The sequence below is a fragment of the Rattus norvegicus genome, chromosome 16 (genome assembly GCF_021556685.1).
Source record: "Rattus norvegicus strain SHRSP/BbbUtx chromosome 16, alternate assembly SHRSP_T2T, whole genome shotgun sequence".
In the NCBI taxonomy this organism is placed as follows: domain Eukaryota; kingdom Metazoa; phylum Chordata; class Mammalia; order Rodentia; family Muridae; genus Rattus; species Rattus norvegicus.
In genome coordinates this window covers 10418480-10445177 of record NC_141549.1, presented here as the reverse complement: position 1 = coordinate 10445177, position 26698 = coordinate 10418480, and the positions used below count along the sequence as shown (strand labels likewise).

At 47.1% G+C, this 26698-nt stretch overlaps 1 protein-coding gene across 2 annotated transcripts in view; it reads right to left on the bottom strand.

Moving 5' to 3' along the window:
- Window positions 1-26698, bottom strand: part of Grid1 (glutamate ionotropic receptor delta type subunit 1) — a 753495-nt gene that overhangs the window by 538297 nt on the left and 188500 nt on the right. For both annotated transcript variants that reach the window (NM_024378.3, XM_087589197.1), the window contains 1 exon segment: window positions 7135-7340. In NM_024378.3, coding sequence (NP_077354.1) covers window positions 7135-7340 — 206 coding nt within the window.

The following is a 26698-nucleotide window of genomic DNA, read 5'->3' as shown; positions in this document are numbered from 1 at the left end:
GGGCTGTATGGCTCAAACAACGTTTCTGAAGTGAGTTCATGTCGATTCACACAGGTCCACCTCACCTCTGCCTCCTATAACACTTTCCTGTGGGCCCCCCACCAGGCTTCTTATCTAACCCCTTTATCCATGCCACCTGAGAGAAGGCCGTCTAATCTGAAAACCCTTAGTACCTGGGTACTAAGGTATAAAAGATTTATTTCAGCTGCTGCCAGCTGCCTACACTTGTGTCTATTCTCCAAGCCTCCTGGATGAAGGGGCAAGCTGCAAATGAGACAGAGGGAAGACTGACACTTTCTCAGCTATTTAATGACCTGCGAAAGTTGGAACCCAAGGCTCCCCTGCCTAGCCCTTCCTCCTTCCTCTCCCCATCTCTCTAACCCCAAGGAGAAGCAGGCCTGCTTCCTTGAGCATCCCTGAGCATGGAGAATGAAGATAACAGACTAGAAGCAACGCTCAGCAGGGAGTAATCACCAACATCCACTGACTTTCATGCACTATCTCTCCATGATTGCTCGGATTCTCCTTTGAAATAACAACAGGTGCTTCTGCTTGGCAAAAACATTAAGAACGTGTTTAGTATGTGTCTTAGTTAGGGTTTTATTGCTGTGAAGAGACACCATGACCTCCTATAAAGGAAAACACTTAATAGGGGCTGGCTTAGAGTTTCAGAGGTTCAGTCCATTATCATCATGATGGGGGAAACATGACAGCACCCAGGCAGACACACTTCCTCCAACAAGGCCACCCCTCCTAATAGTGCCACTCCCTATGGACGAAGCATTCAAACAACTCTATAGGGACCATTCCTACTCAAACCACCACAATATGCTCACTGCCTGAGGCTATAAACAATGTTTGCCTGGGGTCAGGAGTGTCAGTGTTCCTGGGATCCTACAATCATCCATTTTCCAGGTCCTGAACATGGCGTTCACAAAGATGAGCAGATTCGTGTCCTGCACATAACATTCTGGGCCACAGGATGGGAACCACAGCAGGTAGTAGATGGGTGGCCGATAAACCAGCTCTATATGGAGGAGGTGCAACCTGGAGACAGCAGGTCCTGAGATCAACCTTCCTCTCACAGCCACTGAGTTGCAAACCATCAGGAACACACTAGGAAATGACTTTTCCTCGTGGTCTTTGTTTCTAAGAAGTTCTAACAGAAAACAATGAGCCTCTCCAATTCATAGCACTTTTGTTAAAGTACCAGGCCTTTAAAGTCCATAAACAGTGGGATATAATTAAATGCAAATGTGGAGCCTTGTTTAAAAATTAATCTTTTATAATTCATTAGTGATTTAAAATATCTTGGTAAATGATACTTAAATGGCATGGAATTATGCTAGCTCTGAGTGATAAAGTCGTCTGCTAGAGATTTGCCGAGTTGGAGTGAGAGATATTTGCACATATCACGTGGGACAACAGAGCGCTGTGGTTCCTTAATTTACCTTTGCGACAACTGTAGTAGAAAGGCTTTATATGCAGATTTTGGGGGCTTCGCTTGCTGCCGCAGAACCAGAAAAGAAATTGCTTGGAGTCAACCCACTTGCATTAAGGATTAAATTAGCCTCCAGCCATGCTGTCAGCCTGGGAAGCCACACTGAGGAGATGTGGATGAGGGAACCCTTTCTACCTTTGTTGCCTTCCGTATTCTGCCCAGCCTGAGCAAAAGGGGCCATACATTCCCAGAGCAACGACAAGCTGCCCCCGCAGCTGTTTCCCTCAGTCTTCCTCCTATACTCCAGACTCTACTACAGAAGAGTCTGTTGGTGCCTCACCACAAAGATAGATGTCACCTGTTGCCATTGTCACCCTGTCACTGCCTTTCCCTTCCCAGTATTACAAAGGCTGCCCCAGTCCACTCTGCTACCCAGAGGTCAGCCAGGTGCACACTGCAGTGTGGGGTTTCTATGGGGGTGTCTGTGTGTGTGTTCAGATGCCTGAGAGATTGTGCTAGTTTGAGTGTCTGGTCTTACAAGTTACTGTTTGGTTATATGCTTGAGTAGGTGTGTGTGTGTGTGTGTGTGTGTGTGTGTGTGTGTGTGTGTGTGTGTGTGTGACTCTGAATGTGTATCATGCATACATACATGTAAGCTAGACTCCCACACTTGCTTACGTTGATGTTTATTCCTAATCCACCTCCACACACTCACCTCTCTGTCCTGTGCTGGCTCCTACCATATGCCACAGATAGACCAGGACGATTTCACCAAAACACGCAAAAAGAAGGCCCACCTTTAAGCTTTTTTCACAGGAAGCAAGAATGAAAAAAGCCACCCAGTTATTTCCCTAATGGATGGACAGGCAAGTGTAACACAGCCGCTGACCTACAGTTTTACATTCCAGTAGAGAGGAGAGAATGTCCAATGTTTGTGGGACGCACGGAGATGGAAACACACAGATTGTTCTACCATCAAGAACAAGGGGCAAGAATCAGCCATGTTCTACACCATGTATTTTGCTAGTCCTTCATTTCTAATGAGACAAGGGAGATGGAGAGAGAGAAGAAAATACAGAATAAGTGAGGGAAAGAGGGGAACTGTGAGCGGCCAAAAGCAGAGGCTCACAATGATGAGGTGAGAGGACAAAATTCAAGCGCCCACACGGTCAGTGAGCCTCAGCGGGTGAGAGCCCTGGGTCACACCCTCTCTGTTGGTTCCTGAGGATGCTCTGCAGCGCGTGGTCCACGTGGACTCATGGTTCCTGCACCCTGGCACGTGTTATGGTCCATAGGAGGCACCAGACAGTGTGGGTGCATAGGTGACTGAGTGGATGGATGGGCAGATGGCAGATAGACCTGCTGACAAGTAGAACATACACAACCAATGAGGAATAAACTGGCAGTGGGCTCTCTCCCCCATCAAGTCTGACAGAGAGAGAGATGAGAACAGGAAGACGTAACTGTGTACCACTAGCCTCTAAGACCTGAAAATGACCCCCAAAATGATCCCATTTAAGCCTCAGGTTCCCTGATCCTGACTCAGGAAACCTCCAGCCATCATCAGTGTAACCTTGGTTTCATCAATTTCTGGTCTCACACATCACAGATGCTAAGACATCCATTTCCCATCTGACCCTCCATATCCACTCAGTTAGTGCCAGCTCATTCCTACAGACCTAGCCTTGTTATTGTTGAGTCCAGGAAGCCTCCTGGACACTGCGGCTATGGCTCCCCACTACCAGGTACTTCTGCATCCTTCTGCCATTGTAGATAACAGGAGCTGTTCATATCTCCATCTTTCCTGACCAAGAAGAAAGCCCCCATGGAAGCAGGAACACCAAGTCACAGTACTGGGGCTCAGTACACCTGGAAGCGTGACAGATGGGACGGTGTGAGTAGAAGACCACTCCAGAAGCTGTTGGTGAGCAGGATTCCCAGGGCAAGGCCCTGATCTTAGTCCCTCTCAGCAGCTTCTGACTTCATTACTTGAGTTGCCCAGGCTGTGGAGTGAGATAAAAAGGCCCACACCCACTTCCACACCTCTTGAACCAGCTGACAGGTTTGAGTGAAGATAACATCAAAGGTAAACTTACTAAAGCCATTCAACAGCCAGTGCCAAAGCCTCACTGGAAAGAGAAGGAACCCAACCTTCTCTCAAGTTAAGATGACTGAAAGGAGCCACACTCCCTCCAAGGCCAAGAACTGAACACAGCAAGTCCTGCTGGAGGAAGAACGTGTTTAGCAAGCCCCAAGGCATCTATGTGGTAATCACAGGCCTGGGATGAGAATACCAGAACGTTATCCTTCCAAGCTCAGCTACTCCAGGATCAGGAGGCTTCCCCTCAAAGCTCAGCTGCTCCAGGGGATGCTTTTCCTCCAAGCTCTTATCCTTCCAAGCTCAGCTACTCCAGGATCAGGAGGCTTCCCCTCAAAGCTCAGCTGCTCCAGGGGATGCTTTTCCTCCAAGCTCGGCTGCTCCAGAGTGGGGCCTTCTCGCCGCCTTTACTTTGTTTTTGTTTCTATTCTACTGTTGTCTTAGGGATAGCATCTTTGCACATGCCAGCCAACTATTCTACACCTAGCCACATACTTAGCCCTCTCATTACCTTTTAAAGACAGTATGTTAACATCGTGGCTGGTGAGCCTGACTTAAGAGATCTGAGAGGTGAGAACGAGGAACCAGGACTGAGTGGTGAACAGCAGTGGGAGTGGGTCCATGAACCCACAGGACCCAGGCAGTCACCAAAGCCTCAGTCTCTGGCAACCCACTGTCCCGGAGATCATCAAGACCAGAGTTTGGTCATCTGCTAGCCCCAGGCAACCTGTCCCTCATGATTGGGAATCACAGATAATCCAGCGATGCTATGTAACCCCCCGGGCCAAGGGCAGATAACACTGATCGGCTTCACCAGGGTTACTATTTAGAGAAGCCGCTCACAACTTGGTTCACTGACAGCCTAGCAGGTCACAACTGTCAGGGCTTCTGACTAACAACAATGAAAGTGTCAGCCACAACAGCAGATTCACATTTCATAAAATGTAAGCTTCCAGCAGAGCTACCCGTCTTCACCCACTTCCACTCGGCCATGTTTTCTGAGAGGGGGAAAGGAGGCGTTGCAGCTGGGAAGCCCACACAACCACCATGGGCTACAGTTCTTCTGTGCCCTCCCAATCGACACCATGGTGGCTTATCACTACCATGTAGGGGTGAGAAGCATTTACTTTACCTTACAGTGCTTAGAATGTCATAAAATGCAGACAGTGGGTCACCCTCCTGAGACTCATCCATCCTGCACTAACAAATAAGAAATTGGGTCAGTCTGCCTAAGGAGCCAGGGCCCCGGGCAATGACAAGGCCACTGTACTGGACTGAGTTCCCCATCTTTTGGAAGACTTGCCTAGACAGCTGGACAGAAATGTCCTCCTCCAGCCTCCAGATCCATTTGCCGTCTATGTTTACACAGTAAGACTCTTAGAAATGAGGGTGGGGAAACCTTTCAAGCATAGTTTCCTCCTCAGAGCTGGCACAGCCACAAGTAACCATGACAGACAGTATAACACGCTGTGTCCTCTGCAGTCACCAACCATAGAGGAGAGGCTCTGGAACAGGCCATCCCTAGACTGGAGTTCCATTCCGTCTCTTGATAAAAAAGACTCGATACAAATCACTTAATGTCTGGGTTTGTTGGTTTCCTCGTCTGCAAAGTGTGCTGCTGAGGAAGTGAACGCAAGGAGCCAGGCCCACTGTGGGCACCAGGAGAACATGGCTTCCTCTGCTCCTAATGGCATCACGGGGATCCTGACACCAGAACTTACATTATAGGAGCTCAAAGAAAAGGCAGAGGAGGTAATGTCCTTCTACTCAAAGTTCAGAGCTTGCCCTCACTGACTCCAGACAAGGCAAGGAGCCACTCTAGTGGAGTCTCACCTCAGCCACCCAGAGATGCAAAGATTTTGTGAACACAGTCTGAAGGATTAGAAAAGACAACCAGCTATAGCCAAGCAAAGTGCACCCTGCAACACAGGAGTTTGCATAATTAATCACTTGGAAATAACATATTTAGGTCAGTTGTAGTTGAGTGTAAATTCTTCTGGGGCTTAGAAACAAGAAAGGCCTAGATTTGTGTAGAAGGAAAATGTATGTGTATACACAGCTCAAAGGGAGGGATGCTAAGAAACTTGGTACCAAATGTTGGTCATTACTGCCTCCTCCTTCACCACTATCTTAGCAGATGCAAAAACTGGGGCTACTGGGACCAAGCAAATTGATCAATGTCACACAGATAGGAATTAAGATCAGAGGCTACATCCGAATCTGTGTAACTGCAAAGCCCATATTCTGTCTTCTCCCAAGCTTCCCAGCAGGCCAGTGGCAGAGAGGGAAGGAAAAGCAAGAAGGACGAGGAATTAGTATGAAAGTGAGGAGCTGGGAAGCTGGTGACAGAATCTGTGGACTCTCTCCCCAGGCACAGTCTGAGTCTAGCAATAAACAACAGAGAGAAAAGTCACCCCGCGAGCAGCCTTCTGCAAATACACCACTGGGAACGTTCTGAGAAAGGCTGGGCATGTCAGCACTGCTAATCCAAAGCTGAATCACTGCATACAGAGAAGACTGTTGTGGTGACGAAGCTGAGAACCCACAGGACAGCACAGCCTGGCTGACCACCAGCACAATTGGGGCCTGATTAGCTGAGAGTGGCAGGGCTGCTGGCCAACTACACCAAATTAAGCGTTCCCAGTGTTAAGCTCTCCAGCAGTGGGCTTCGTGCTGGTTCCTGATGCATGAGGTAGCATTTTGAATGATAATTAATTAGAGGGGAAAGCAGAATAAGCAAGCAAAGTACATCAGATGAAATCAGTGTAAATCTGCCTTTCTCTTTCATTTTGCCTTCAATCAGAGTGGGCTGGCAAGGTGGCTTGGGTTGTGTGAGAAACCCGGGGGGCGGGGGATCAACCCGCTGTTCCATGATCCCATCATCCATCGGGCCCTAACTTGTTTCCAGATACACCATACCCCCAATACCCACTTTTCCCCAAACAAACTCAATCCCAGGGAGTGACTAGTAACCACCTGTTCATTGCCTTTCTGCCATGAGATCTTTGGAACCAGCACCAACTGGTCAGCTCATTCTAGTCCACGGTTTCCTAGACTGATCTCAAATTAATGGGTTCTTTGTTAAATTGGTGGGCCTTCTTTGTCTTCATTAGAAAGTCTCCAGCCCTAATAAAAGTGTTCTTAAAGGAAGCACACACAGATCGGTACAAGCACCTAAGAATGATGCTCACTCCGGGTATCACTTGATATGCAACAGACATATCAATGCCAACAAATCCCACAGCACGCCGGCCCACTTCTCCAGAGAGCTAGAAATTCACTTCATAGGTGTGTACCTGCTAACCAAGAGGAGAAAATTCAACGGAATAAAAACGCTAGGTTTCAACTCAGAAAATTCACACAGTAACGTAAGAAGGCCTCTCACGAGCCTCAGAGCCTCCTTCCTCACAGTCAGTGAAGAAACTGTGTCACCTGCTGAGGACAAATCAGCATCCACGTCACATTCGGGCCTCTTCCCAAACGGTCAGGTGCCGTGGGCTGAGAGCCCCCTGTTCTCTGTTGTTCTGGTGCACACCTGGGCCATTCAGTGGTCCCTGGGCATCAGGCATAAGTGGCCTCAGATCCCATGACCTACCTCGTTGATGAACGAGTGCGCCCCCTGTGGGCTAAGCAGGAGGATGGCCCGGCGCAGTGTGTCCCGGTAGCGATTCAGCTCCTCCGTCTTCATGGTGGTGAAGAGGCTGGTGAACACGTGACTGATGTTCTTGTCCACCTTTTGTAAAGAGACGTCAAGACCCAGCCGTGAGGCCTGATCCAGAAAGCTTTGGAGCCCACGGATATCTGAGCATGGGAGAAGAGGGAGGAAGGATCATTTTTAAGTGGGAAGGGATCTACCTAGGAGACTACTAACCCCAACATGCCCAACCCACGCAACCACCAGCAGAAACAAAGGTCTCCATCAAGTTCACTTATTCAGAGTGTGCTGCAAGGCAGCAACTTAGACCCAGTCTCCCTCATCAGCATCCAGGCCCAGGATATTAGGTGGTTGTCTTGTAGCCTCGGGAATCCTTTCTGCCATCCAAAAGGTACTATGGCCATAGGATCCACCCTTTGTAACAAGCTCTTGTGCTCTCCCACGTGGTCTGAGTTCCGGCAGTTCTGCCCTCCAGGCTTCATGGACTGGTGACCCTGCCCCAGGTTTCCCCCATCTCCCTCTATACCTTATATCTGAGGTGTCTCAATCATCTACAATCAGATAAGACTACCCTGACTACCCTGAAGAGAGCTGACCCAAGATATGGATAGGCCATTCTAACCCTGGGTCATTCTCTAACCCTCTGAATGTCAACATCTCATGTGATGACCCCTAGCCAACGTAAGAGGCTATATCTTGCTTCAGGATCTGATTCCCCACCCCCGGAATTTCGTTCCTCCTGCTTTATCCCAAGAGGTGACTCATCCCAAACCCAATCAGAAGCTCAAGGTCCAACTGATTCAGAGATGAAGAGATGGCAAAGGTCCTTCACTGAGACTTTCCCAACCTTCAGATGGAGTCCCTACAAAATAAGCTACCAAACCAATTGCCTGAGGATGGGAATTCAGTGTGAATCGTAAAGCCCAGGAAGATGGTACACCCATGATGACCTACTGTTGTGAGGGGCCAGGTGCCATTTAGCTTCTTAATTATGTGTCTAATGCACTTGCAACAACCACTACACAAGCCATCCAACTTCCCCAAAGGGTCACCTACCTACCCAAGAATGGAACCCACACAGAAGCAAGCAGGTGTGGGATTGTGACATGGCTATTTTGATGCTGTTCAAGCCTCAGGGTCTGTCTGCATCTGATACTGTCTCCTGGACCCCCCCCCCACCACTGTCATGAACCAAGAGTTCCCTTTACTGACTAAGCCACATAGTGGTTTGTTTTGTTTTGTTTTTTTGTCATTTTTAGCCTAAATTGTCAACACACAGGAAAGATATTTGTGCCCAGTCTAGAATGTCTCTATTACCTCTATTATCCTTGCATTCCTGTGACAAAGGACAGAGCCTCCACAGAACAATGAGTATCCATCCAGACCTACAAGGCCACTGTCCCCATGCCCAGAGGTGCCTATGCAGTCCCAGTCAAAATAAGCAGTGCTAACTAAACAGGTTTTTCTTCGTAGTTCTTATCTGAGACTGCCTCCTTCTCATGTCTGTCACATAAACATGTAGGCAGCTATCAAGGAACCTGTTATAGAGTCCTTGAGGTTCCCATCTTGGTGAGAAGACAGACTTAGCAGTAAGTCTAGTCTCAGCTTCACTGTAGCAGGAACAGTTCCAGGACCACCACATGGGGGTGGCCAAGAGAAGGCCCTGAGCTCCTGCTGGGACCTCTAAGAGACCCTTAAACTCTCAGGCAAAGCATTCCTCCCCTCTCCTCTGGCTGTGAATGATATAAGGAAGAAGACTAGGCAAGCCAAGAGGAGCAAGCCAATGAGAAGCATTCTTCTGTAGTCTTTCTCTATTCGGTTCCTGCCTCCAGGTTCCTGCCTATGTTCCTGCCCCAACTTCCTTCAATGAAGGACTGTGACATTGAAGTTTAAGCCAAACAAACCATTTCCTTCCCAAGGTGCTTTTGTTCAGAGTGTTTTATCACAGCAACAAAAAGCAAACTAAAACAAGAATTGATCCTTTCATTATTTTTAGTTGTAATTAACACAATAATTGGACATTTGTAGAAGACAGTGAGATGTTTTAATGCGTATACACATTCTACAAGCAAGTCAGGTAACTTGGTTTATCTATCACTTCATACATATTTATCTATGATCAGAGCATTCAAGATAGTCTCATCCAACTATTTTGCAGAATTTAACACAAGTTCTTATGACAACACAAACACAAAAACTTAATTGCCCCAAGAGTACCCTGTGTCTGATAACTAGCTTCCTCTCCCTTCCCATCCCCCTCCTGACGTCTGTCTAGGTAGAACTTCTACTCTCTGCTATGAGATCAGCCCTATACTATTTAATTTTATTTTTTACTGAAATTAGATTTTTTTTACATAAAATATACTCTGATCATGGTTGTTCCTTCAACTCTTCGCAGATCCTCCCCACCTCCCCACCCACCCACATTCAAATCCTTTATTGCTTTCTCTCTCTTTCTCTCTCTCTCTCTCTCTCTCTCTCTCTCTCTCTCACACACACACACACAGACACACACAGACACACACATATCAGAAAAAACAGGCATCAATAAGAGGAAGAATAATTAATAAAACAAAATAAACCTGTAACCTATATAGGACAATACGAACAAACAGACAGACAAAGAGCCAAAAAGAAAAAGAAAAAATCATAAGAAACACACACACACACACACACACACACACACACACACACAGAGAGAGAGAGGCACACATAGGAATCCTATAAAACGCGAAATTGAAAATAATTATATATAAACAAAAAACAAAAATAAAAGAAATACAAAATACCCAGACAAAGTCTTATGAGATGACAAAAAAAAAAAATCCTCCAAAACTACCATTGAATTCATTTTGCATTGGCTATCTACTGCTGGGCACGGGACCGGCCTTAAGAGTAGTTTTGTAACTCAAGAAATCGCTCATGCTGATGAGGGTATAGAGCAAGGGGAAGCATTCTTCCATTGCTGGTAGGAGTGCAAACTTGTACAGCCATTCTGGAAATCAACTTGGCAATTTCTCAGAAAATTGGGAAATAGATCTACCTCAAGACCCAGCTATACCAGTCCTGGCTGTATACCCAAAAGATATTCCACCATACCACAAGGACACTTGCCCAACTATGCTCATAGCATCTTTAATTATAATAACTAGAGATTGGAGACAATCTAGATGCCCCTCCACTGAAGAATGGACAAAGAAAATGTGGTACATCTACACAACGGAGTATTCCTCCACTATTAAAAATAATGTCGTCATGAAATTTGCAGACAAATGGATGGAACTAAAAAGGATCAATCATCCTGAGTGCGTTAACCCAGACCCAGGAAGACAAGCATGGTATGTACTCACTTATACGTGGATATTAGTTATAAAGTAAAAGATAATCATGTTACAGTCTACAGACCCAGAGAGGCTAAGTAGCAAGGAGGACTCAACAAGGGAATGCATGAATCACTGAGAAGGAGAACTAGAATAGACGATGGTGAGTGGACAGGGTTGGGGGCTATACAGAGGTGGGGGTTGGAAATAGGAACAGGAAGGATCAGGTAGGGGAGGGCAGAGGGAGAAAATACTGGGAGAAACAACTGGAATCATGGAGGGAAAACATCTCTAGGATGTTCTTGACCCCTCTGGCTCCTATAATCTTTCCTCACCCTCTTCCTCAGGGACAGTCTTTCCAGTCCCCTGCCTTTTCCTCATCTCTTTGAATATCCCTCCATTTTTGTTTCTTGGCCGTAGCTACACAGATAGCTTTGACCTATATATAGGACAGAAGTAAACTTAACATAAACAGTGTTATGAGCAGTTGTATACTTCAATTCTGCTGTTGCAATTGGCTACTATCATATAAACACCCTCAGGGGAGCCCGATGATGAGAGCTGAGACACACAGAGAAAAGTGAAGCTGGTCCTCAAGCAATCACTGTGGTCACATGACAGCAGAGCCCACAGTTGAGTGTGGCCAGGGCAGAACAACTAGCCTGAACTATAAACTCATCAAAAATAACAAATGACAAATGTTCTAAGCCTCTGAGTTTGGGATGGCTTGATAAGCAGCGGTGACTAACTGAAAGGCCAAGGTCCTGGGCTCCTCATGAAGATGTAGAAAAAGAGTAAGGCCTGTACCTTATAAAGATCATCTGGGGCACTGTTCTGGAAGATAGAAGACAGACCCAAGCAAGGCCACGTGTCCTCAGGAAGCTTTTCCAGGATTCCAGCAGTTCACAGTGCCCCACAGCCTAACCTATGACCTAGGTATGATCACAACTGACAGAGCAAGCATGAAAGACCCTGAGGCCCTGCTACCATCTCCTGCTCCTCTCATCACTTTTTAAGAGAGCAGCGAATTGGTAAGGTGGCAAAGAAAGACCACATCCAGGCACTGTTTCTACATGGTTATACAGCGAGCATACCCTGAAAGCTCATGTGGTCTTGTTGGACTGGTTGGTCTGGCATAAATGATCTCATGAGCCATGGCAGCACACAACAGGCAATGTCATCCTGGAATAGAAGTCCCCTACAGTCCCTTTCCTGGTGCCCCTTCCTAGAAGCCTCTCACCCCACAGCACTATTTCACATCCTCAGAGAGGAGAAGATACATGATTGGGTGGCACATGTCAGGACACCCAGATACTGGCAAGAAGATGTACATGTGGAGAAAAAAGAAAAGGCCCCAGAACTCTTGCATACCCTTGATTCTGCACTTCTGGCTTCTTTTCAGGTATCCTCCAATGAGACTGAGCCATCAGGAAGAGTTTAAGTTCCCGTTAACAACAGTGAGCTCTTCACTCCTGGTATTAGTGATGCTGCTGAAGGCAGCATTCCCAAGAGACACCATCCCAAGCTCCCACTTGGCTGAAAAGGTCAGTCTCAGCCTCTTTTTCAGCTGCACTCGGGGAGGGCTGGAGCAAAGAACCAGTCAGAGCACAAGCTGACTTTATCACCTTCTACCTGTTCCCCGAGAACAGCACCAAGGAAGCCTCTTGTCCAACCAAAGTCATTTTCTCCTTGCAAGAGTTTGCAATGCAGCTCTTCTTTGCTCCGCCCTAAAGCCTGCTGTCCATTCTGCTGCTTCTCAGGCTGGTATTGCTCTCCCAAGAGGGAAAACTAAGGAAGGGGCTGGAGAGTCCTGCCATGTACTCTGGGCCTTACCCCAGGCCCATGCTGAATAAAGCCTTTCCTTAGCCAGACCAACTGATGGCCCCAGAAATGGAACTGTCTAGGGTCAGATCATGCCTACCTGGGATCTATTCAGAAAGGGCCCCGGTTTTCTGAAGGAGAGAGAACCAGAATAAAGAGTGCACTCCAAGCAGACAGTGAATAAGCCCCATCCTCAGAGGAAGCAGGCTGGAAGCATGAACAATGTGGCATGGCAAGCCTACGACAGGCCTCCAGTGGTGTCTCCCATACATCTCCTGCCCTCTCTTAGGCTCTCGAGGGCTCTGGTCATCAGAAGTCTTTCCCATCCCCAGGCTGACTGAGTGAATCCTTCGGTGCTCACCAATGTGTTCCTTCCCCAGATAGCCACTGAGAGCTTTCTCTGGGGGGGTGAGGGGGAGGGACTTCCCCAGTGGGATCTGGGAACTAAAACTGGATGAGCCCACAGTGTTCCTGCTGTCGTGGGTACACTGGGGTTGGGGTGGGGATAAAAGCAGGCCTAGAACAAATAAACAATGGAATAGATCCTTTTCAGTGTTGACAAGCTCTGAAGAAAATCCATGTTGGGCAGAGGTAAATTACAGGGGTGGGAAGAGGAATATCCCCTGTGAGACAGCATCAGTGAGGAAGAGGTAACTCCAGAAACCCCTCAGAGAAACCAAACAGAAGAAACAATGTCTGGAAAGTTCCAAAATGAGGCATCTTTGACAACAGATGAAGAGCATTGGCAAACTGGTTACCGGGACAGGGTTACTAGAGAAAGGAAAGAGGTGTCAGCAAGGACCAGGGACCATCAGAGGCAGAGGGGTAGATGCAGGTCCCTTGCCTGTCCCTTCTCCCTACTAACCATGGCCCGGTTCTACTGCTTAGGGGCCACTCTAATCAAAGTCTGTGTTTATCTGTGTCACTGTGTTCTAACGCTCCTGCCAAGGTCACAACATATGGTGAATCCCTTCCTCTTTATCTTTACAACACAAGTCTCCATAAGAGACCTGTCCTGAAGCCTGCTCATTCATAGGATTCCGCACACTATGGCCCCTTTATTGACCACTCATTTCTGATTCTCCTCCTCTTGCACATTCCTTGTTCAGAGCTAATTCTGGGCTCCCCTCCGGTAGCTCACCCCACATCTTACTGGCTGTGGCCTCTCTGCTCCTGCTAAACACCTTGGCTTCTTTCACTATGTCTTCTCGGATTTACCAGCAGCTCTTCGCGGGGACTTCCACAGCTTCCTACAGTAGTCTCCTGTGTCTGCACACTAATGCACTGTGCTGCGATGTTCTCGTTGAGGTCATATCTGTGCATACTGTAGCCTGCTTCTAACCTTCAATGAATAACACGAAAACACAAGCTTATTTGAAAGTTGCCAAGAAATTAATAACCTCAAAGGTATCAATCAATCAGATTACAAGCAAACAAAAAGCCTTCTTAAGATTTTATCGATGTACACAAAATGAGCTCATGCATCTTAACTTGGACTAAGAAGCAGTCTGGAGCAAGTCGCTTTTCCTGTTTTTTCATTTTTATCTTTACCACCTAACCAGGAACCAACCTGGAGGTCAGCAAAAGATGCTCTTTGCCCTTCTCTGGAGATCACACACACACACACACACACACTCACACTCACACATACACACACATATACACATACACACACTCACACATACACACACACATACACACACACTCACACATACACACATATACACATACACACACACTCACACACTCACACATACACACACACATATACACACACACTCACACATACACACACACATACACACACACATATACACATACACACACACATACACACACACTCACACATACACACACACATACACACACTCATACATACACACACATATACACATACACACACACACTCACACACACACTCACACATACACACACATATACACATACACTCACACATACACACACTCATACATACACACACATATACACATATACACACACACTCACACACACACTCACACATACACACACATATACACATACACACACACACTCACACACTCACACATACACACACACATATACACACACACACTCATACATACACACACATATACACATACACACACACACTCACACACACACTCACACATACACACACATATACACATACACACACACTCACACACTCACACATACACACACACATATACACACACACTCACACATACACACACACACATACACACACACATATACACATACACACACACATACACACACACTCACACATACACACACACATACACACACTCATACATACACACACATATACACATACACACACACACTCACACACACACTCACACATACACACACATATACACATACACACACACTCACACACTCACACATACACACACACATATACACACACACACTCATACATACACACACATATACACATACACACACACTCACACATACACACACATATACACATACACACACACTCACACATACACACACACACATACACACACACACATACACACACACTCACACATACACACACATATACACATACACACACACTCACACATACACACACACTCACACATACACACACACATATACACATACACACACTCACACATACACACACATATACACATACACACACACTCACACATACACACACACACATACACACACACTCACACATACACACACATATACACATACACACACACTCACACATACACACACACACTCACACATACACACACACATATACACATACACACACTCACACATACACACACATATACACACACACTCACACATACACACACATATACACATACACACACATATACACACACTCACACATACACACACATACACACACACTCACACATACACACACACATACACACACTCACACATACACACACTCACACATACACACACATATACACATACACACACACACTCACACACACACTCACACATACACACACATATACACATACACACACACACACTCACACATACACACACACATATACACACACACTCACACACCTCCACCTACATCATGTTTCTTCAAAATTGTCAAACCCACATCTCCCGTAGGACCCAGTTCAGACCACCCTCCCCTCTGAGATCCTCTCAGTTCCCCGACTTGGAATTTATGCCTCCTTCAAAATGAGTTACCCTAAAGAATTTGTAACACTAGGTGGGTACGCAGGAAGAAGAAACTGGTTTTCCTTGACTCTCTATTTACCCCAGGCTCAGCATCTAACACGGAGACAGGACCACAGAAGTCTGGAAGTATTAAACCAGCCAAAGCCCCAGCCTGAAGCCCATTGTGACTTCAGCAAGCACACGCCCTGAAGGCAAAGCTGAATTAAGCACAGAAGCGAAACTGTGGAATTTTTTTTTTTCAAAAAATATAAAGTTGCATCTGTGATGGTCTCCCTCCTTCTTAAAGATCAGACAGTCACCTGGTATTTTAAATACTGTCTTTCTCGAAAGTAATTGAAACGAAAGAACACATTTCAAATTGCTTCCCCTACTATTTCAATTTCTGAGAAAGACCCAGGCACAGAGAGTACGTACAAAGAATATTTTACCATCTGTAATGCACAATGATATGCATGAAGGCTGCCACCTCGCACCCAGGAGGAGTTCCCAGCTAGAAGAGCTCGGAGATTATTGGCAAATTTTCCGAAGACTGAGACACAACTTTGAGTCTCCCACATTTTTTTTACACTTCTTTTCCTATCTGGGATCCCAAAGATAGACTTTGAATTTCTTTCTAGATATGGTTCATCCATCATTCAAGTTCCTTATTAAGACCTCTGTCCAGGTGCCACACCTCTTTTATCACCCTCTCCCTTCCCCAGTAACAGCTCCAAGGCCTCCATCACTGACTGTCAGGAGCATCGATAGAGCAGCTACCAAAGCAGGGTATGGTGGGCCTGGGCCCACGGCTGAGGAAGCACGCACCATACATGTCAACGTGTGTCAAGACAAGAACAGACACCTCAGAGACTCGCTGTGATGCTTTAGTAAGGAACAGCCCTGTGTAGCTCAGAATCCTTCTGTGTCTCGTCCCCTCCTTCCACTGCTTTCCATCCTCACGGGGACTGACCTGAAAGCAGGGAAGGAGTGGTCCCTCCGCCATTCTGGGAGCATGCCGTAAGTGGGGGATCTTTCCACTTGCTAGCTGTATATTCTGAATAAATCGACCCATACCTTCAATCCATGCAGACTAGGGAAGTCACCAAGAAGGCTGATTCAGTAGCAAAGGGACCAGGGACACACAGGTGTGTCCATCACAATAATAAAAAAGGAAGCAGGCTATCTTTGTCATGGCCTGGCAAAACCCTCCAGAACCCTCTTCAGGTGAGAAGGATGCTCATGACACAGTATCCTCAAAAGCACGGCGCCTACCGTTCTGGCCTCGTTGTCCTAGTCAGAGTTGACTACAGTCGAGGATGGCCCAGACCACTGTCAAGGGCACCTCTGGAATGAGCTTCACGCATCGAAAGCTATCCCTTTGTGCTACCCATGTCTTGAATTTCCTGTGTTCTGTTCATTGACACCAGGGTCGCTGCTGCTGCTTACATCTGGCCAGTTCCTGGAGAGAGTCCCAGTGACCACACACACCCCATTCTAAGCAAATCGACCCTTCGAGAGCCCACAATCCAACCCCCTTCTCTTTGTGTTCTCTATATAATCTACCTGCCTTATCCCCCGAGGACCAGGAACAGCCTACCATCCAAAATCCACTTCGATCCCTGACATCAGCCAGCTCTTTGCATGGTCCCCACTCCTCTCCTGCTCACACACATTACTTCCCAGTGTCACCTCTCCTCCCTTGATACAAGAAGCTGCCATTTCAGTGGCTATCGACCTATGGCCTTCTGCCGTTGACACAGCTGGATAATAACAATGTCTGTATTAGAACGGTCACGCTTGCCGTTGCAGCGCCATCTATAACAGTCAAGATATAGAATCAACCCGTGTGTCTATCAGCAAATCCATGATAGAGACGTGTAGTATTTACTCGCAATGGAACGCTATTCACCACAGGAAAAAAAGAATAAAATCATGTCCTTTGCAACAAGCAGGAAAACCCAGAGCACACGATGTTAAGTGAAATAAGCTAATCACATAAAGATGAGTGCCACACGGTCTTTTTCATGTAAGGAGTGTGAGTTCTATGAGCTCATAGAAATTTGCCTTGTGATGACTGGCATTTGTGCAAACTGAGGAGGGTAGATGAAAGGGCCAAACTTCCAATTTAAAAAAAAAAGGCAATAAATTTAAGAGTAATTTTGAACAAATGGTGACTACAGTTCATACTAGCAAGTTTGATATTTGAAAACTCCCAATCGGATAAGTGTTTGAGCTAATGACGGCCTTGCATAGCTTGATTTACACATTGCCTAACATATACATCAAGTCATACCCCTAAACATGGACAACGTTGACCTACCCATCCCCCAAAGAAAACAAAATAGTCTCTCTCCTGCTTGCCTGGGATGCAGAGCCCTAGAAGGACACAGAGAAGCCAAATTTGATCAACCCCACCCACACCCACCCACACCTCACCCAACACCTAATCAGAGGTGGATGGAATAGTCATGCCAATCCATTCCCCATAAGCTTAGGGACCTCAGGCAACACGTCTGTGAGCCATTTTTACTCTACAAACAAGTACCCCACCCTGCTCAGGAGAGCTGGGCACGCTTCAGGGAGAAGCACGCATTAGAGCCGGTACAGCACAAAATAGATGTTCCTGCTGTCAGCTCCCTTCCAACCTTCTCATCAGCATACGGAACGCCCCTAGAAGGGTTCTCAAATGAGCAAATCATCTCCCTTGTTCTAGAGGCTCATCAGGAAAGGAGGTGCCATCCTGGCAATCGGATGACACAATAGGAGACTAAAAAGGTCGGCTCTACCCTCTGTGATAATGGGAATTTCAGAGTTGCAAAGTAGCTGAAAGGAAAGAGCTGTCATTGAAAACTCTGAGGAAAGGGGACACAATTCTACCTCTAATAGGGCCAATAACATCCAGGAGGCTTCAGCTTGGACAGGTTTCAGAAGCAGCCACAAGCCAGGGGAGGGCAGATTCTGGGAAGAGGTCTACATGTTTTCCCCGAGGGTGCATTCTGGCAGTGTATCTGTGTATGTGCTCAGACACGGGGTCTCCTCGTGCCCTGCCCAAGGCCTTGCCAGCAGAGGATAGCGGCTGATCAGAACACACTCCATTTCTCACCAAGCTCTATTCCCTTCCATTTAAAAAACAAACACAAGGGAAAAACATTTTAAATAATCAGGATGGAAGATCGAGATTAAAAACAATTTAAAATAAACGTCTACTCTGGCACTTTGGAAAAAACATACCACGCTGCATTAAGTGCTTTGAATTAAGTAAATTACACCAAGTAACTAATTTACATAATGATCAAGATTTGCATTTTACACATGTTATAATGAAAATGGGTTTATAAAATAATTCTTCGCCAACTTCTGTTCAGAGTTGGGAAGTATTTGCAGAAAATTCCATGATATTTATCTGCCACTGTCTTTTGTCTTTCATGTTTCAGATCTCTGGCTCCTTCAATCGGTTCTTTTTTTTTTTTTTTTTTCCTAATCTGCAAGGCCCCTTATTCCCAGTGCAATAAATAGTGCCTTTGATTTGCAATTCCCTCTCGTCAACTGAGTGAGATCATATTTTTTATAGAATCCATAATATGCTAATGATTTTTAGAATTTTCACAAATAAAGTTTGATGTCCCTGTCACCTTTCACTTACAAGGTATTTGGGATTGATGTTTAGCAGCGCTCCCTGTGAGACCTGGAGGGACTGTGTTAAAGTCCTGTTGCTTAGGATGCTGCCTGGCTTGGCTGGATAATGGATGACACAATATTTCGAGGTACCCCTCCGTCCTGTATCAGTGGTCTGCTCGGGGCTGAGGCAAGATTCCCAGCCGAAACCTCCAACAGATAGTTTAGTCACTCAGCCTTCAGCTTTGATGGCTACTTCCTGCCTCCAGGACCCTTGGGTGTGGAGGCCAAGAGGCAAAGCATACTCCCCTGGAGCTTCAGAATGTTCAGCCATCTCTCTCTCCCTCTCTACGGCCTTTGAATGATGCCCGACAATGGCATCCAGTTTCCCAGATGAGGAAATAGAAGGACGGAGAGGTTAAGTCTCTCCAATACCACCAGACAAGAACAGGATGAGCCAGCTCTGTGCTCTGAGGGTGCTCTGCTGTTTTTCCAGATCTCTAGGTAACTTAAATAAGATGACAGGCAAGAGTAACTTTCCCCATACGGCTACAACTGAATTTCTGGGGAGCCGAAACTAAATACCTTTGCCCTTTATTAACAGTGTGTCTGTGCCATGGCAGGAGCAACGACACATTATCACTGGCATGTGGCAGTGTGAATGTCTATGTTCCTCCAAAACCCATGTTGAAATCCTAGTCCTCGGCGGCTGTAGAAGGATGGGGATTAGCGGGGAAAGGGGCCAATGGGGATGTGTTAGTGCCCTAACAGGAAACGAAGAGGCGGGCCCCACCATCCAGCTTCTTCCTGCCCCGTGTGTGGACACAATGAGAAAACAGACTTCTGCAAACCAGAAAGGAACCGAACCCTCACCAGATACCGGATCTGTCTGTCACCTCCCTCTTGAATTCCTAAACCCCAGAGCTGTGAGGAAAAAAATTGCCATTTAAGCCACAGAATATTCTTTTCTTCATACCAAGTTGAGATGATTAGTACACAGCAGGGGCTTTTTTAAGGTCTGACTTTGTGCTGCTAGGCCAAGTAATTTGCATATACTACCTCATCCATCCCCATGACAGCCTCATGTCTTCTGAGGTTATCTAGCCAGGAAGAGGCCGAATAGACCCAGAATTCTCCAGCAAGCCCAGGACACCAGAGAGGTGACAGGAAAGAGTCCACAAACCGTGCAGATGTGTATCTGTGAGCCACATGCAGACCAGACTTCACCTGGGCCTGAGCACCCCTGAGGAGTTACTGGATGAGGCCCACTTCACAGCCTAGTCACCGGCTCAAACAGAAATGGGATGCAAATCCAGCCGCCTCCCAGGACAGACCTTGCTCCTGACAACCGCAAGCCCAGTCCTGCTCACGCAAAGCTCAAGAGATTCCCCAGAGACCTGATGCTACAGTCTAGGTTTTTGGAACGGCAAGAAGATGCAGACGTGACTGACTGCTCCCTTACCAGCTGCTAATGTGCGATCAGTATTAATAACTGGCGTTACACAGTGCAACAAGGCATCTTCATTAGTCCTGTAAATTACCACCGAGGAAGCGTCCAAGACACCAAAAACAGCACAGCCGGCTGAGAAGAGTTAGAGGCAACCCAGCTTAGATTCCACCTCTTCCGCCCTGAAAGGGGCTGTTGTCTGACTACACACCAGGCCCTTCTGACTGCTGGGGCCATCGGCAACCCAAAAGATGGCAGGGTGCCCCCAGTCACCCCAGTCACTAGCAAGAGATGTCTATTGCCCATGTTCTACAGTAGATGTGAGAGAAAGTGACAAGACCCTGAGTAAGCTTCAGGGAACTGAACTGAAGACTGTTAGTAACTTTGGGAGGCAGGAAATAACTCAGGAAGGGGTCTGCTTACCATCGAGGAAAGTCTCCAAACAGCCTGCATGAACCCACAAGAGTGGGTCTTATAGGTTGAGCATGAATTCTGCATACAGAAAGAGTGGAGAAAACTCCAGACAAAGAGGACCTCGGGACCTCTGGGATCCCAGCTTCACAAAGTCAACCATCTAGCTGGGTGACCAATGAACCATTCCGCATGAGTATAAGGTGCTGCCTAGGGACAGTGACATTTCTGAATGTACATCAGGTGGCCTTCTAGGCAACTCAGACCAGGCACACCAAGCCAGCCCTCCTGCCCAGGGCGGGTTGAGCCTCTGAGGGAGAGCATGCACAGGTATGGCAATGCCAATGGAAGTCCACTTTGTATCTATGAGTCCTCCATGGCCATAGGTGTGCAGCCCAGGAAGTTTTTATGAGGCCATTTCAAGGTAGGAGTGTGGCTCCCTGATGGCTTTGTCCTCACCGCACCCTCCTGACCTTGTGATAAGTGTTGTTAACTTCCAGATGGGAGTTACATAACTACTCTGATATCAACCTGGGTTTAATATGTTTCCTCTGGAACCCACCTTGGAGGAGGTAGCAGCAACCAGAGTTGGGATAGGAAGGCTAAGAAGAGGCTGACAGACTTCATTCTTCTTTCCTGGTGCATCCCAAGTACCGTGACTGAAGACAGATCAATTGGGCCCACACTGAATTGTACCAGAGAGCTTCAGAACTCCCTGGTCACGAAGGTTGCACCACTGTACTTGAAGAGGAAGGTAAATACCTAATTCAAGGACAGATCTCTCTGCCATAGGTAAGATGTAGGCAGTGCCAGGCACAGTGGACAGAATCACCCGCTAGCTTCATCATGGACTAGACATCAGGCTGCACCAGGATCGGACGGATGGGGTGGGCATACCTCTAAGAACAAAGGGTATAATGATGGCATCACCAGGACACTCTTGTTTCAGCAGAGGAGGGCAGAGTGTTGGCAGGTGAGAGGAAAGACCACGCCAGAAGGTGATTCTGTGGAAGGGTAGAAGTCTAGAGGTCATGGCAAGCCAGGGCCATGGCTCAGGCAGGACTCAGTAGAGCCTCATCTCAGGTAAGTCGGAGCCCTTAGAATGACAGCATCCACTTTGCCACAGATCAGCTAAGGGCAGAAGGAGAAAGGAAAGACAGGTGCTGGCTTATGGCTCATGTAGCCAGTGGATAGGGAACAAATAGAAGAGTAAGAGATTCAGGGAGGTGGGAGGAGCAGCTCAGTCCCATTGTGAAGGAGTCCTCATACCGTGTAGCCCTTCAGGTGCTCACACACGCATGTGCGCGCGCGCACACACACACACACACACACACACACACACACACACACACACACACGATGTCCTCACACTCATTCCTACCCTGTGTACTGAAGCCAGCTAAACCAATTCACCAGAGCCCACCACGTAATTTTCAAGAATATGAGGCGTTTCTAAATATAAGCACTTTACAGTTGTTTTTTTTTTTTTCTTTTCCTTTTTTTTGGAGCTGGGGACCGAACCCAGGGCCTTGCGCTTGCTAGGCAAGCGCTCTACCACTGAGCTAAATCCCCAACCCCCAATATAAGCACTTTAATTAAATTATGCATTAATAAAAAAATATATAAAAAAAATTATGCAAACCCATAATTAAATAAATAATTGCAAGAACAACACTGACAAATATACAAAGCCCATAACCTCCCAGACCTTTTGCGGAATTTTACTCTGTGCTCTTGAGGCTTGGAGTGCCGATCCTATTTGAAGGAGGAAACAGTATTTCCTCTCCCCATTCTCACGTGCAGTGACATCAACAGGCTCAAACGCAGCCCTGGCATGAGGACCTAACCACAGAGATCAACAGACACAACACATGGAGGCTTCATGTTTTTCTTGGAGACTTCTGTCCAAACATCTACTGGCATGCCATGGCTCCCAAGGCATACACCCATATCCTCCCCAAGCCTTGCCCGTCCTCAGCCTTTCACACAGCTATCTCTTGGTGTCTAGAGAAATGGTTCTAGAATCCTCTGAGCAACAAATCCTGAGACTCTCACATCCCTTCTACAAAATGGCATAGCACTTTTGTTTAGCCTGTGTATATCCTGTGATACGCTTTCAGTCATCGGCAGATTGCTTATAATACCTAATACACTGTAAATGGTATGTAAATCACGGTTGCATAGTGTCGTTTAGGGGATACCAACAAGAAAGTCTGTGCATAGTTTCTATAACTATGTTTCTTGAATATTTTCAACTGACAGGTGAATGCAGAGTATGTAGTACACGGAGATGGCTCTGTGTGTGTGTGTGTGTGTGTGTACATGTGTGTGTGTATGTGTGTGTGTATGTACGTGTGTGTGTATGTGTGTGTGTGTATGTGTGTGTGTATGCATACATATACTATATGCTCACACTACTCTAAGTCTGAAGTTGTGCACCTGGCTTTCCTTCCTTCCTCAGCCCTCCACTGCTGCCTCCTAGTGCTGTCTTGCAGCCAGATCCTTCATGCCTCACTGTCCCTTGGAAAACAAGATGATGGATGAGGGAGATTGGTCATGATCAGACCAGTGGTCAGCTGAGGCTGGGAGCTCTATAAAGATGGGGAGATATGACTGGGTGCCCAGCTCAGGTATGTAGGCCATTATCAAAGCAACAATAGGGAGCCTAGGGTCCCCATGGTCCCATGTAGCCCTGCTTTACAAAACAGTCCTAAATCCCAAATTAAACACCTATCTATATTAATTAAGACCCAGGATATGCAGGGCTAATGGGACTGCCAGCCCATTCATCACGAGCTAGTTACCTCCCGCCTGAACCTCTTGGGTCAGATTACAAATGGGATGTGGAGTAGGGGCCGGGTGGCAGGATATTATCCTGAAATATAATTTGAACTTTCCTTCCAAAATACCATCTTCAAGCTGATCCATCACTTGTTTGACCCCCGCCCGGGCCTGCCACAAGTGAGGGCTGAAACATGAGGCCATCCATCACTGGCCACCAGAAGGGCCTGGAAATGCCAGAGCTGCTCTTGGGCACAAAGGAGGACACACACAACCGCACTGATAGTATGATCAATGCCAATGGGAAGGGCCCACGAGATGGGTGTGTGGATGCCAGAATGAGCATCGGCCCATCCTCCTCCCAGAGGGGGACCTTCTCCCTGCCAGCAGCTCAGGTCTTGGGAAATGAGCAAGGAGCCCTGACTTCTACAGCAGCTTCCCTTTGCTGTCTCCTAACACTCGTTCATTTACTCTTCCTACCCTACTTCCGAAAGCAAAGAACATATCCCAGCTCTACATCTAAGAACTGGGGCCCAGAGACTACGTTAAGACTGCTGCCTCCAGAAGCATGGGAACCAAAGCAGCTGAGCACCGGGGACTATAATCTCTACCCCAGTCTCCACGAGGTCCCCTGACTTCTGGGCCAACCTCAGCATCCCAAGGGCATCGTGGCCGCAGTAGGCATCTGTAAGTAGTGATCCAGGAACTTATCCAAGGCTGCATATCCTTAGCTCTGACCACTGAGCTAGGCACACGGTGGCAGCTCAATAAAGTCATATAAAAATACTTAAATTAATGAGTGAAATCGATCCTCCATGCGAGGGCAGAAGCTTGGGTCTGATAAGAGCCTGCTGGGTTGGTGCACGAGCTCACACCAGAACCAGGCTGAATAAATTGAAGAGGAGAGCCTAGAAGGGCTGTCACCATAGCACACACCTCTCTATACGCTACGACCAGAAGTGAGGACCACGAGGGAAACTCTGGCGGTGTTGGACATGGTGTCAAACCTTGGGTGCTCCCTGTCCCACTTTCTAACCCAAGTTATGTCACTGTCCCTACTTTACAAATGAAGCTAGGACTGGATGAGGTAAGTGTCCACATCAGAGTTCAAGTCCACAAATTCCAAACCATCTGATGTTCGCCTCTCTGATCTCTAGGGACTAGTGTGTCTGTCCTGGGTAAGCCCTGAGTATCGTCAACCTCCTTCACCATCCAGGAAAATGAATAATAAAAAAATAAACCCCCACACGGCAAGGTCCCTGACTCCTATGGCCAGCATTATCAGCTGCACCATTTCTAGAACACTGGGGGCTACTCATGGTGGCCCCAGGACAGTGCTGCCCAGCCTGCAACCAACGACTCAGCACTTACAGTCTCGGGCTCAGTCCAGACAGGAGGGCAGCCATCCTGCAGCTCTCCTAGGGATCAGCCATGCAACCTCTGATCAGGGCATCAAATGGGCTCCTTCCTAACACACAGCTACTTTTTCCACCCACGCCTCAGAAGCAATTGGAGATGCAGATTCAGATTCTGAGGCAGAATTTTTATGGTGATTATAGTGATTTCCAGGTTAGAGGGAAATGAGCACCCCAGAAAGTATATAGAATCAATCCTACTATTCTGGAATAGCAATAAAACTCCATTAAGAATGAAATATGAGCAGTTCATCATAATCCGTGTCACAGGGAGAAAAGAGAGATCCAACTGTGTGCTGTTTGTCACAGATACCCAAGACACCTCTGATGAGAGGTGCCCCAAACCCCTGCCCATCTCTACACCCTGCCCTTTTCTCCAACTGTACACATCAGCACTGAGCTGGGGGACACGTAAGTGGACAGTCCTCAAAACTCCCTGTGCAAGTGGGAGACAGAGAAGACAGAGAGGGAGGAATGTAAGTGGCTGCGATGTGACTGTTTGGGATCCTGACAGATGTCTGGAAAAATGCAATCGACCTGCTGGTAGTCAGAACAAAGACCACACATACAGAGAGAGAGAGAGAGAGAGAGAGAGAGAGAGAGAGAGAGAGACAGAGACAGAGAGAGACAGAGACAGAGACAGAGACAGAGACAGACAGAGAGACAGAGAGAGAGAGAGACAGAGACATAGACAGAGACAGAGAGACAGAGACAGAATATGATTCGGTGGCTATTCTGACATCAGACTCCTGGACACCAACCCCTGGAAGGCAGGGGATCAGAAAAGAAATAAATGCTACTCAGATGACAGCCTAGCAACATGAGCTAAAAGAAAGCTTCCCTGAGCACTGCAGCAGGGCTGGACTCCATTGATGGACCAAGACACCTGCAGCTATGGGGGGTTCAGAAGTTGATGCCCAGTATGTCTAGGGTCATTTGTCCCCACTGGCTTCTTTTCAACCCTAGCAATGGCCTCCAGTCCTCTGGTTTCAAACCTCTTCCACACCAACTTGAATCACTACCCTTGTCTCTGCCAGGACTTCCAGATGCATCTACTTACTTGGAAACACATACATTGAACCTAGTCCAGCCAGATGTCTTGATTCTAAATCTCCCATGAGCTCCTTCCTCCATTTTAGGATTCATCTTGATTCCTCACCTGGGTTGGATTAGGATGCTCCTAAGAGATCTGTAAAGCACACCTCTGGGTGTGTCTATAGAAGAATGTCTGGTGGATTAACTACGACCTGCCCTGAAGGTAAGCATCACTACATACCCCCAGGTTACAAGCCAGGATATAAGAGGAAGAAAAGGAGAAGAGCCCACGGATGCACAGGCTTACCCTCCCCACTTCCTGTCTGCTAGGAGGTAAGGTGCCTTCTCCACACCCCCAACTTCTCTGGTACATGGGTTTATACGAAGCCACACTACCATGGACCAAAACCTCAAAGCATCTGCTAAAACAAACCGCCCCCCTTAAAGTTGTTTATGCCAGGTGTTTGTGA